The sequence below is a fragment of the Astatotilapia calliptera genome, chromosome 6 (assembly GCF_900246225.1).
Source record: "Astatotilapia calliptera chromosome 6, fAstCal1.2, whole genome shotgun sequence".
NCBI lineage: Eukaryota > Metazoa > Chordata > Actinopteri > Cichliformes > Cichlidae > Astatotilapia > Astatotilapia calliptera.
This window is the reverse complement of record NC_039307.1, coordinates 33,622,527-33,636,894: the sequence shown is the minus strand read 5'-3', so window position 1 is coordinate 33,636,894 and position 14,368 is coordinate 33,622,527. Positions and strand designations below refer to the sequence as shown.

At 41.4% G+C, this 14,368-nt stretch overlaps 1 protein-coding gene across 1 annotated transcript; it reads left to right on the top strand.

Annotated features, from left to right (window-relative positions):
- The first annotated feature begins 175 nt into the window (after positions 1 to 175).
- On the top strand, positions 176 to 11,613 carry fam83fb (family with sequence similarity 83 member Fb). The gene is made up of 5 exons (XM_026171856.1): positions 176 to 828; positions 8,041 to 8,208; positions 9,306 to 9,427; positions 10,532 to 11,256; positions 11,405 to 11,613. The coding sequence occupies exons 1-5, from the start codon at positions 352 to 354 to the stop codon at positions 11,443 to 11,445; spliced, it is 1,533 nt and encodes a 510-aa protein (XP_026027641.1). The 5' UTR covers positions 176 to 351; the 3' UTR covers positions 11,446 to 11,613.
- Positions 11,614 to 14,368: the final 2,755 nt, after the last annotated feature.

Here is a 14,368-nt window from a genome sequence, read left to right as displayed (position 1 = left end):
GAATTCATCCTCACTTTTAAATTTAAAAATGTATATTATTAATCATATTCATTTCTAAGACTCTCTGGATGTGTTTTGGCATGATTTGGGCCTCCACAATGAAAATTCCAAAACGAAAGTTACACAAAGGTTTTCACAGACGTTAACGCCCATTGCAGTGCGTCGTCTTCATCATTCCAATGGCAAGTGAAGAGTCCAAAGTCTCGGCTCAATCTCGGTGAGAATTCCGGTCAGGTGAGAAAAGTTTCCCAGTTTTATTGTAGTCTACCTGTATGTAGGTGTCACTCAGCAAACCCTGCTCGGGGTTAAGAAAGCTTCTGACCTTTATTGGTGCTAACCGCGAAAGCCACCATGGCCGAATCCCAGCTCACGGTGATGGAGGACGGGCGCATAGGAGTCAAAGTCCCGGAGACCAAGCCGGAGTTTTACTATAGTGAAGAGCAGCGAACCGCTGTAGAACTGCTGCTGAAGGAGGGCGATGGCGCCTTCAAAACAAGACTTAAAGAGGACAATACGAAGGACTTTCTGTCTGCCAGGGAAGTCAAGCTATTAACGAACACTTTCAGACCGTACGACTCAGGGGATGACAGCAAGGCATCCACCTCCGGGTCGGAGCAGGGCGCCACCGGCACCGATGCGGATTCAGGGGTCCACTCCACCTACTGGCCCCAGATGTCGGACACAGAGGTGCCGCCGCTGGATATCGGGTGGCCCAGCGGGGCTTATTTCAAAGGGGTGACCCGGGTTTCTGTGCACACACACCCGCCCAAAGACAACGGACCGCACATTAAGGAGGTGGTGCGACGGCTCATCCAAGAGGCTAGCAAGGTGAGGAGTGTGGGTCCGATTCAACCCGTTTAAAAGTTTATGGCTAATAACGGGCATCCTTATAAATTCATAACGATCATAGTCTTATGTCAGTCTATGATAGTACTTTAAATACAACCAGTAACATGGGCAATACTAAAAATGTGGAGTACATTTACGACAATTAATCACATTTCTGCTAATAGGTAGTTAGTCGGTAAAGATTAATTGCCTGTTAGAAGACGAGTGTCCAATGCTGCAAGTTTTGGTATCGATCAGATACCAGAATTTGGTAAGCCACAGGGCTGATCAATACTTGAACATTGAACATGTAGCGAAGAGCAATGTATAATTATGAGAGATGTCAGTTTTTTGGTTCTGTTTTAGATCTGGAAAAAGGAAAAAGAGGCAAGCAGGTTCAGAATGCAGAGCTCAAAAGGCTAGTTTGGTTATGGTTGTAGACATGATTTATTTTTTCTTTTAGTTAGTTTTTTCTTTTAAAAAGATAATTTGGCTTGCAAACTATGATCATACGAAAATACCCAAATGAGACTGAGAATAGGTGGAGGGCGGGAATAGTGCAGGTGATTGTTTGCTGTGATTGGCAGTAGCTAATGCAAAATTGACATTAATAATACATACACAAACATAGGTGGGTAGTAACTGTGTAACAAATGGATCCAGGGTGCTCTAACAACCTCCAGCACTTGTGTATGTTTTTCATCAGATAGACTGCAGGAATTTGTTCTAGTTAAACAGGCTCTGTGTGGGAAACTTTAAAGCTTTTATTTAAAATGAGGGCTCAGAATCATGAAACTCAAGCCCGGTAAAGAAATGTGAAACCACTGTCCACGCTCTTTTTTTGTAGTGTGATAAAACTACAAGGCTGCTGCTCTTTGCAGTGTCCCGTAGATCTAGCTCCACAGGGGTCAGGGAGGGGGGAACACCAGTTTGAGTGATTAATAGCTCCTCACATAGCAACTAAAGGCTTGAAGTGGGTCTTTAAATGTGAGTTGGTGATAGTCATGTTTACTCATAGGGTGCCGGATCTACGCTGAGTCATCTGTTCCGTGCTCAGTCTACAATGCAGTGACAGGCTTTGCTGTGCACTCGCTTCCTTAGTATTTCTCTTTAAAAGTGGGTCAGGGAGGGCTGCAGGAACATGTCACATAATCACCCTGGGTTTTGTGACTTGTGCAACTTTTCTCAGCTTTTCTTTGAAATTCCCGGTCTTTCCTTTTCACAACACCCCTTTCCTTCTTCCTGGGTACAGATCAGGTAGTGGAGGTAGTAAAAACAGGATCTCTGGCTCTTAACAGAATGACACACTACCTTGTTTCCTGGTTGCCCTGCCTACTGTTCTTTCATTTGATAAAGTAAGACATTGTTTAGTAGTTCACTCCCTCTTTTCACAATTTGCCATACCGAGACCTTTGGGTGTTTTCCAAACTTGGCAGATCAAGAAGACAAACAGTTAAACAGTAGGTGCTTTAGGATTGGTGTACATGAGCAAAAAGTACATAAAAAAGACAAGCAAAAATAACACTCAAGATAGAATAGAATAGAATAGAATTCAACTTTATTGTCATTGCACATGCACAGGTACAGGGCAACGAAATGCAGTTTGCATCCATCCAGAAGTGCTTTAGTGATATAGATATATTACAATATATATTAGCAATAATATAGATATGTGAGTATATTACAGAAATGGGTCTATTATGGTATGTTATAATGTACACGGTATGAAGTATGTTGTGAATATTCTATAACTATAAGTATGTACAGGCTGTAGTGAGTACAAGCTATGTACAGGATATGAACAGGATATAAATATGAAAAACTATACAGAATATGAAATAAATAACTTTACAGAATCTGGGATATACAGCTATACAGAAATGGGAACTATGCAAGTTGTAAACAGTTGTAGGATTAAAGATTATCGAATGTACAGAATGATTATTTACACAGAGCTATACAGTAGTGCAGTTAAGATAAGTGAGGGTGTAGATAGTTTCTACAGAGGCTATATAAAGTGCTAGTGGTTGTGAGTGGTGGTTCAGTCCATGTTATTATTGTGTGTTTGAGGGTACAGTTGTCCATTGTGGGGGTGTGTATGTTCAGTGCATGAGTTTAACGTGGGTCAGATGTCAGGAGGCAGAGTTCAGGAGTCTGACAGCTGTGGGGAAGAAGCTGTTCCGGTACCTGGTGGTCTTAGTCCGGAGGCTCCTGTGGCGCCTCCCAGAGGGCAGGAGGGTGAAGAGTCCATGTGATGGGTGACTGGGGTCTTTGATGATTTTCCCAGCCCTTTTCAGACACCGCTTCCTGTAGATGTCTTTTATGGCAGGAAGTGGTGCTCCGGCGATGCGCTGGGCAGTTTTCACGACCCTCTGCAACGCCTTCCGGTCCGAGGCAGAGCAGTTCCCGTACCAGACTGTTATACAGTTGGTCAGGATGCTCTCGATGGTGCAGCGATAGAAGTTCACCAGGATGTCTGAGGACAGGTGGTTCTTCCTCAGAGTCCTCAAGAAGAAGAGGCGCTGGTGAGCCTTCTTGACCAGCTTGGAGCAGTTGGTCGTCCAGGTGAGATCCTCGGAGATGTGGACTCCCAGGAACTTGAAGCTGCTCACACGCTCCACAGCCGTCCCCTTAATGTGGATGGGTGGATGTGGGTCAGCATTCCTCCTGTAGTCCACGATGAGCTCCTTGGTCTTCTCGGTGTTAAGCAGCAGGTTGTTTCTGTCGCACCACTCAGCCAGACGATCCACCTCCTCCCTGTAGGCGGCCTCATCGTTGTCACTGATGAGGCCAATCACCGTGGTGTCATCTGCAAACTTAATGATGGTGTTGGAACCATCAGCAGGTCTGCAGTCGTGGGTGAAGAGGGAGTAGAGGAAAGGGCTCATCACACAGCCTTGTGGTACACCGGTGTTCATTGTGATGGTAGATGAGCAGCGGTTATCCAGCCGGACATGTTGGGGGCGGTTGGTCAGGAAGTCCAGTAACCATTTGCAGATGAGGGAACTGATACCCAGGTCTGTCAGTTTCCTGATGAGTTGTGAGGGGTGGATTGTATTGAATGCTGAACTGAAGTCTATAAACAGCATTCTGGCGTAGTGCATTGCGATGGAGACTGCATCCTCTGTGCTCCTGTTCCGGCGGTATGCGAATTAGTGGGGGTCCAGGGTGGGGGGGGACAGGATTTGAAGTGTGCTAGGACCAGTCGCTCTAAGCACTTAGTGATGATGGGATAACACATGTTGACCAACCAGTTCTTCAGATACTAACTTGTTTGCATGTGAACAGTGATTTAGTTTTTGGTTTTTATTTGTTTTAGTGATTCTTTCATTTTTCTTTCTGATGGGATGAAAGAAAAATGAAAACATACACAAGTGCTGGAGGTTGTTTGATTCCTAACTGTCCTCAAGTCTCAGCCTGTATCTCTGCTGTTGAGCTTTCAGGTTGGCTCAGCATTTTTCTGTAGTGAGACCATGAGTGGAAACACCAGGCCTTTTCTGTCTAACAGAGGAACATTTGTTGCAGATTTAAAGATACATTTTTTCCATGACTTTGCTTTTCAAGGACGACGAAACAGTCAAATAATAAACATTTCCATACTCTCCACCTCTGCCTTGCACGTAACATGTCCATTCATGTTTGAAAGGACCGTGTCTTGTTTTTTGCCCTCCCTTGGGCTGTGTGGACTTTACATAAAACTTGTGGTTTAGTATGGTGCCTTTATGTGTTTTTCTCATAAATCTGACTCAACAGGGATTATGTTGTACTGATTTATTCAGAGGCAGAATCAGAATTGGGTTTAATGGCCAAGTTTGTGTACACATGCAAGAAATTAGGCTCCACTTTTTTTCTTGCTCTCAGTGTAAACAGAACAGGCAGGGCAGACAACAGCAACGTGACACAGGCATATTCATATATGCTGAATAAATTATGGAATAACGGCTATTGTATAATATACACGCAGATGTCTGGTTGCTTTGGTATACAGTGTTCTGTAGCACCTACAAGGGGGCAGGAGTTGGAACAGGTTGTGTACAGGGTGTGATGGGTCTGCAACCGAGGATTTGCAGGATCTAGTGTAGACCTACATTGATGGTATTGTCCACTGACCTGTTTGACTGGAAAGCAAACTGCAGAAGGTCGATTCCACTAGTTGACCTTCTGCAGATTGTGATGTCCTGCAGGTATGTTAACACCAGGGTGACAGCTCTACAGCATTTAACCAAGTTATAGGGGGTTTCTTGGAGACAGCGATGACTGGAGTGCTTGAAACAGCAGGGGACTGCATATAGCTCCAGGGATCTGTTTAAGGTCAGTGTAAAGATGGGGGCTAGCTGGTCAGTGCAGACTTTGAGGCCAGAGGGAGACGCACAGTTTAGGGCTGGTGCCCTTCTGGTCTCATGAGTTGGTCAGGTGTTAGAAAGGATGGGTGAGGGGCTGGCACGGGGGAGTTGGTTGTGTGATGTGGCGGGAGAGGGTGAAGGGTGTAAAGGCAGGATTGTTACACCTGAATAAACACATGCAGGTCCCCTGTCATCTGTAGTTGGTGGTATCCTGGAGACCCACACCGACACAAGGTCATTGGCTGAAACCTGTGTTTGTTTTTTCTGTATATCATGTTCACGTCGATATAAATGTGAAATGTACATGGTGTAATTATTTAGCCTTTTTTTCAATGAACTGTTAGTAGTTGGGTTTTTTTCTATTGTGGCACTCTGTCTTCCTTCTTTGTGTTTGAGTGTGTGCATTTTTCCTCCATTGAATTAAAATATGTTTAATGGGACAGTACCATTATAAAATAATAATGTATTCACTTTTCAGATGTTACTGATACTTACTCAACGTCATTTTTTTATTTTGCTCACTTCATCCAAATAGTGCACAGATGACAAAATCAGCTTCACAAATGTTCTTTACCAAAACAAGTTTTATCCGATAAGGGGAATATCATTTTCTGTTTTAATTATGGCCTAACAAGAAAATATTTTTTGAAAGGAAATTGTCCTTTTGATAACTGAGATCAAAGGTAAAACTTTATTGCAATCCTAAAATTAGTTTTAAAGTGTTTCGACACACTTCTGCAAACCATGATATGTACAACAATCACAATGTGTAATACGTCAAGGACTTTTATTGTGAAAAGAACTAACACAAACAAGAGGAAACCAGCAAATCTAAGGACCCCAAAGCGCTTTACACTACATTCAGTCATTCACCCATTCACACACACATTCACACACTGGTGGTGGCAAGCTACATTGTAGCCACAGCTGCCCTATTAGGGAAACTACCATCGAGAACATCTCTAAAAAAACAATTTTTGCTAGAAAATTATGAGTGTTGTGTAATGTGTCCCTTTTTTCTGTTTGTTCTGTCTCTGTGTGACAGCAACACTGTTCAAGTCTGCTTGCTACTAACCAGTTACCCACAACCCTCCACCATCTTCAACTGGAGTTTTTGTTAATCCACAATATGAGAAACTCGGCTTAGAGACGGCTGGTCCTTGTATTCTTTGTTGTTAAAGAGTATATGGGGAGAGCATGATTTATTAATGTACTTAAGAAGGTTTACATGCTCCTCCTTTCACAAGCACAGAAAAGTCAGGGTTGGATAAACACTGAGCACTCTGAAGCCGGAGCTCACAGTGATTATACTTGCACATACACAGACTTCAGTATTTTGGCTATGTTTTACATAAAAAGACACACTTTAATGATTGCTATGCAGATGTTAGGTGGCCTTTTGGTAACACCTTATGCATCATAGGATGCATCATAGGAATTTAGCCTAAGGAAGACATTTCCAAATTGTGTTGAGCACAAAGCAATTAATTGTCTTAAGTGTCTTTTTCACTTTGATTCCTAGCTCAGCCTTAAGAATATGAATATATCTGTAAGCACAATGTCAGATTAAGTCACTGTGTCAACAGTTCATGCTGTGACCTGTCAGAGAAGATAATGCCCTCTGCACAGTATGCTAACTAGTTACAGCTTGTCGCCTAAACTATGTGGGCTGTATGTAAATATTAAGCTGCCAAGAATTTCACTGTCACACCCGCAACAACAACAACAACAATAAACACACAGTTAGTCCTGTCTTCATAGTCCTTTGCAGGCAACGTAAACCAAAAGATTTATATATCATGTCAAATGAATCAGTTGAAACAATTGCAAGGCAGTAGTAACCCCAATGCCCTCAGTGTAAAATGTTAATGGACACAATAATGAACATGGCACATAACAACAACATGTGACCATTGAATGTTGCTTGAAAACCATTAGAGAAACATAGAAACATTGTGCTATTAATAAATCCACTGGTCAGCTTGTTTTGTCTCTAAAACTATTTCCAGTTGAGGCGCACTCTGTCGCTGTGGGCAAACATGACAGGACGTGTTGAAGAACAAGACTTTTGTGATTCTGTACTAGTCACAAGGTGGTTTAGAGGATAGGTGTTCTGCCAGGATGTACCTCCTCGACTAATTCCAGCGTACTCACAGAACAGAAAGAGCTTTATGGGTCAGTGACAGACCTAAATTCCCCAGATGATCTTATTTTGTTGTTACAAGATTTTATCTGTGTGATCTGTCAGTCTGAGTGGAACACAGCCGGAGGATAACACAGTGGCTTCCCCCACTCTTATTGGACTAGCAGCTAAGACTCTTTCATAAGGCCCAGCAGTGCCTTCAATGTTGGTGTATTAACAGGTGGCAAAGTGCTTCAGCTAGACAGATTAGCTTCACCTCATGGTTCCTTTGTTAGGTTTGTTGGAGTCATTCTGCCCTCAAGCAATGTACTGATTTTTGTCCCATCCTCCTATAGAGAGGTAACATGGAGGAGTAGCTGACAGTGAACTTAAGCTGAGATTCAGGTTTCTCAAATGTTGCAACATTTTTTTTTCTCTCTGTGTTGCTGACTTGTTGGTGCACCTTTGTTTCTGCCAAGGGGTTATTAATTTAAAGTGCTGTAAGGGGTTAAAAGAACGTGTGGCAGTCCATAACACAAAGAGACAGACAAATGTTCATGCTCACATTCACTCCTATAGCCAATTTAGAATCATCAGTTATCCTGACATACTTTGGAGAGTACTCCACACAGTCACGGGGAGAACCACCAATCTCCACACTGAAATGCCCCAGCCGGCCGGCCTTGGAATTGAACTCAGGCCCTTCGGGTGCTGGATATAAAATACTAATGCTTATTTCTCCTGCAGGTGATCGCCATAGTAATGGACATCCTCACAGACATCCACATCCTACAGGACCTGATGGATGCAGCGTCACGTCGCATGGTGCCTGTTTACATTTTGTTGGATGAGCAAGGTGTGCCGCACTTCTTGGACATGTGCTCCAGGCTGCAGATTGGCTCACAACACCTTCGGGTAAGACTATACTTTTAGACAGTATATCAGCGACGCAGAGAAAAATAATAACCTCATAATCTGAGCTTATTTTAAAGAGTTGCGTCTTCTAGTGTAGGTTCAGTTATTCAGAGGGTCATGGATTGTTTTATTGGTTTGTTTGTAACAGCACTATTGTTGCTTTTTTTGCTTGTTTTTTTCTGGATAAATTAACTCAATAATTTGGTTCAACTCAATAATTCATGTCACAACCAATAACCGTTGTCAAATATTGCCTAAACTGGAAGGGCAGTCTTGTAATCCCACTTTACTTTGATATAAATGATAGCGACATCACAGAAAAATCAGATTTCATCACTGATGCAGAATTTTAAAGTGCATCAGTGCCGTCATTAAATAGTTAACTTTGTGAACGCAGGTACAAAATAACACACATCCTAGTAATGAAATGACCAAATCTGACATGCTATTTTCACCACTGTATTAAAGCAGTTATACATAGAAGTGTCCCATTAGTTAAATTATTAATTGTTTCCACTTATGTCTTGAACTCACACAAAATCAGTAACAGAATTGGAAAGGACACCTATTATAGAGCAATCAAGTGTATCCTTCTCCTCCATATTTAGCTGTAGGAGATTTTGGGGTTCAGGTGTAGCCAGGAGTTATCTCGAGAATGCACTTCGTTCAAGACGTAACTGGTTTCATGTGCTGATCAATAATTACTGTGTGATTATGAATGGAGATAAAATTTAAAAAGCTAACAAAAGGCTAAATCGTCACTCCCCAGTGGTTTTAAAATTAACTTTCAGCTGATGTGGCTCAATTGTCCTCTTCAGCTGATTGTATATCTGGATGTGGCCCAAGACCATCAAACTTGATTGGTCAAAAGTAGTAAAACGACTTGCTTAAAGATTGGACGATTGAATCAGTTGCTAGGATTGCTGAGCCACATATTTCGTAGGCAGCCAGTAGGAGGTTTGGGTGGACTGATTTTTAAGAGTATGGCTGTAAAAATCAAACTATGTGCTGCTTCCATCAAAAAGATTGTTAAACTGCCTGCGTCTTGACATTGTTGGTTATGTTCTCATCCTCATCCTGACCCTGTGTCGTTGCAGAACATCAGAGCCAGAACGCTTCAGGGAACTGGTTTCAATTTGTCGTTTGGCAGGCTGCCTGGTTCACTCTGTAATAAATACATGCTGGTAGATGGGGACAAAGTTGTGTTCGGTTCCTACAGGTGAGGAGGAAATATTGTGCAAAATGTTCCATTAAACGTAATAATCTGAGTTTAAGTAATTTTATCTGCCGCTGTGTATAAGATTAGAGACTGATAACTTGGGTTCCTTTTGTCAAATGATGTGAGTGAAAGACTCAGACTGTCTCTGAATACTTTCATCATTCTTGGATATAATTCTTCACTTTCTCTTTTAAGAGAGCAATAATCACTCTGATGCCATTTGTGTGTTAATTCTATTTTAAGACTTACTGTAAAGACATGCTTGTGTCTCTTAATTGGCAGTTGTAGCAGCATTCTTGTAACCATGCACGCTTAACATTTTAGTGGCTTCATTGTGCCATGACGTGCACTGAGTCATGTCGTACTGCATTAAAGTCTAACAAAGCACCAAGTGTAGCGCGATCTGGTCAGAAGAGACATGCAGCTAGATAAGTGGATAAGCAGGTGTTTATCCACTTATCTGAATACGGTTGATTTACTTTTGATTGTGTATACACACACACACACACACACACACACACACACACACACACACACACATATCTATCTATCTATCTATCTATCTATCTATCTATCTATCTATCTATCTATCTATCTATCTATCTATCTATCTATCCAGCCAGCCAACCTAACTTGTCTGTCTTTGAGCTGTGATTCATGCCTCTGTAGATTATCTGCTGTGCTATTGTTCAGGCTGGTCTTTTCTAGCCTGAGTACAAAATGTAGCTTTCGTTTTATGACAGCCTCCATCAATAGCTCTGCTAAATTCTGTGTAGGATTGAGACATTAATTATTCTGTTTGTGTTTGGACTTTTGTAGATGATCTCTATAGGCAGCTTGTTATGCTAGCATGGGTGACCTCATTTTAGGGGAGTACATTTAGCGGTTGTTTAAATATTTTAACCTGGACAAAAAAGGTCATCAACTAACTTTGTTCTGGTAGCATGCTAATGATACTGCTAATGCTTTTAATCAGAAAAATGATGATCAAAGCCATAGGAATGTGGTTGTAGTCTGTTTGATACCTGCTTACTGTGCTAGAGACACGAAGATTTTCCATAGAGAATATGCTCGTTCCTAACTGTTAATGCTGTGTCCTCCCAGCTTCTCCTGGTGCACGTCTCGCATGGACCGAAACATGATCACTGTGATGACGGGACAGCCAGTCGACTTCTTTGACCGGGACTTCCGTGAGCTGTATGCCATCTCTGAGAAAATGAACCTCTACAAAGAGTTTCACGTCAGCCCTCCTGCTGCCCAGGTGGCCTCCACAGTTCGCTCTAAACCGAGTACCAAACGCCCGCCATTAGCAGCAACCACATCCCGCTTCCAGGTTAGCTTAGGGGATTCACGGAATAATGAAATCCAGGTCCCAGCACACAAATATTACAACCCTAAATACGCACTAGCGTTTGGGGATACTCCCCGTCCAACAGGATCTCTGCGCGAACCCAAGAGGGGTTCAGGTCTGGCTGAGGTTCCCGAGGAGGCAGATTCGGGGAGCCCACGGTTGGCCAGCAGCGAGAAGATGGATCGATTGAGTCCGCTGCCGGCAGAATCCCCAGGCGAAAGCTTCAAGAGGACAAATGGAGTCAAGTCAGACATAAAAAGCCGTCCCACACTAAGGCAGAGACTTTTTAAGAGGAAATCTCAGAATAAACTTCCTGTTAACACAGAACCTGTACCCCCAGAAACTAAACAGGATGAGGAGAATGAGGATAACTGCGAAGTGGTTGTGTTATCTCCATCCAAAGTTAGTAAGAAGCCGTCTAGACTGGGACGGAAGTCAATGTCTCAGCAAACTGTCAATGCCTCACATGACAATATGAGTAAGTCACGAATATTAGCTTGTATATGAAGATTTAATCTGCAATGAACACATTTTAATCCAATGAATTATAACCTGTAATCTAACCTGAGTGATGTGAAGAGGTTGAGGGTAATGTAATCATTTCTCTATTTTCTTTTTCCTGACAGGTTTAAAAAGTCAACATAAAGGAAAGTGTAAAGTGAGCTGAAGCTGCCCATCTCCACAGAAGACAAAATGACTTTAGTCACATGAACATTAACATCACGTTTGATTGTGCTGAAGAATTTTACCCAGCGTCTCACAGAGAGACAAGATAAAATCATTTTGTTGTTTGGTGCCAAATGTACAATAAATGCGTTTTAAGTTTTATATGATATGTTAGAATGCAGATTGGGTTAATAAGAGATTTTGTTATGAGCACTTTCATCGTGTTTTGCTTTGAACACTGTTAGCTTCCAGGTTCTTCTCTTCTGGACACTGAATGTACAGTTTTAAGGTGGATCAACGTGAGAAGCCTGTCTGTCAAAGAGTGAAAGAAATCATCTAAGCTGTCAAAAGTTGTCTTTACATTCCAAATGTAACACAGCGGGAAATTTAAATCCCACCAGATGTGGGGCTATTTGTCACTCTTAACCACACACATTCACCTCAGCCATGCACTACGAAGCGAGTTTAGCATAACCATGGTGTCTTTCCATTACATCCACTTACCCTTAAATCAGTAACCAAGATATGCTTTCACATGAACGTTTGCATGAAGGTGTTGGTGCTGACAGCATCTCACCAATCAGATGGATAAGTAATGGCAACACAGTTAAGCACATGATAGAGGCTCAAAGCAGCACAGCTGCTACAGACAAAGCAGCAGTGTGATCATGTGTTAAATGAAAAGCTGTGTGCAGTAGTTCAGTATTAAATGTTCTGTATGGACGTTTGTGTGCTTGAAATAGTTCAGTGTGAGTGGAAGAGAGCTGCAGTATTAATAAAGTTTAGCCTGTTTGAATCAAGGAAGGAAAACTGGCACCAGTGTGAGTTAACATACAAGTATCACAGCTCTCATTAGGTTAGTCTGAATAAATAAATATAAAATCAGAAGTCAAACTCAGACTTTGACTACATGCAGCGTCCACTACAAATAGGTAGCACAGTAAAATAGTTGTGAAAATGTTTGCAGCCAACAAAAAACAATCAAAAAACCCCCAAGGAATAAAGTTTTGTTTAATAATCTATATTTCTTACTGCGTTTTGGGGAAACGGAAAAACTTCAGACACTCCTACAGTCCATGCACAGACGCTCCACAGGATCTTCCAGGAATGGATATGGAATAAATTGGTCAGAAAGCGGTGATTTCATAGCTGTAATAAGCTCTAATCCAGCTGCAAGTTAGGTTAGGTTACTATGGCAGTATACCCCAATAAGAAGAGAAGCGTTTTCATAGTACAGAAAACCCAGGATGGACACTGAACCTATGAAATCCTGCTTCACAATGCAGGCCACAGTTCAGATTGATAGCCACTCATGGTCAGCCCAAAGCAGGATATTATTAGACAGTGAATGAGTTTAGGCCCGGATTACAGTTTAAATATTATACTACTTACATACTTTTTGTTTCATGTTGCAACTCTATAATCAATATTGCCTTTTATTCAGTTCTAGAAGTGAGGAAATTGTCATGTAAAAACAAATTGCAGCAATACAGAAAAAGCATAAAAATGTTCATAAGTAAAAGTCTCTGAACAGGCATAAATTTGAGTGCAGCTCCCTCTAGTGGTGATGCGCAGGTACTAGTCTATAATTTGTCCTTTCAAAGTCTCAACCGTGAAATAATTGCCAGAAAATTGTTTTTTATTTTTTTGCAAATGCAGAAAAATGAGTGTTTATTGAGCCTTTTGAAAAAAAATAAAAACATTTCCATACAATATTTTTGCTACATCTGCAATTTATTTTTAATTTTGTATACATATATCCATATACATCCATAAATTATTGCTGTTGTTGCAGTTTATGACTTATAAATGATGCAGAAGTTTGAAAAACTCACAAAAAGTCATCTACAAAATATGATACACTTGCTACAGGGTTAGGATGAGGGGCAAAAACTAGTGACTGTATTACATAAACCGTCCGCTGGGTGCCGCCATTGCTTCTCCCTCTGGTTCTCTTATCGGTTAGCGTTTGCTAACCACTCGGAAAGAAAAAGAGGAACCACAGGCCTGATGACAAACTCGGGGCTGAGTTGAGGGTAGTGTGAGGGAGGTTAGGCTCGGGCTGGGGGTGGGAGGGTTGATGGTTGGTGTAACACTAAAAGCAGTAAAACAGGAAGTCAAGGCTGCAGCAGGAAGAGGTGTTCTCACACACTTTGTGTTGCCAGTGCACAAGGATGAAAATACATTGTTTCCTGTCACTTGCATATTCATGCTTCCTTTAAAGCCCTTCGTGTTTATTTGTTTTCAACAGACATTTAGACACTTCAGTCCATTCAGGTGTGCAGATTTAGAGTACTGCTTTTGTGCATTTTGCCTTGAGCACGAGGCTGATGTTCATAGTTTGATGTAAACATAAATGTTTGATTTACTCAATACAAAGATTGAAGGGATGCACGTTATCATAACCATAACAACAAGTGTAAATATGACGTTCTGTATATTCATCATGTTATCTCAATTACTGATGAAGCAGTAACCATTAATTGTTGAGTTTTCTGCTATCATTAATGATCAGAATTAAAGACAAACTAATGATCATAATCACACCAAAATTCATTCCTGTCATTACTTAGCCTGCACTGTGAACCGAAGCCTTGGCTATGAAGTCAAAATGCACCTGTTGGTTTAAGCATATGAGTACAACACAAATAATATTATGTTGTAAACATAATAAACATTTCCACATTCTATAGGTATAATCTATATGTTAGCTTTTAATGATAAGTTTTAAGTACTAATCTGAATTGTTTCCAGTTTTACTCTGGACTATGATGCTCACAGACGATGCTGTGATCTGAAAGTGAGCGTAGGGAGCAGGTGGAATGGTAAATTTTTATATAACACCTTAATACTCAAAGCACTTTATACAACATGCCTTATTCACCCACTTTTTCATATGCTTAAGTTCTGGCTGTCTAACATTC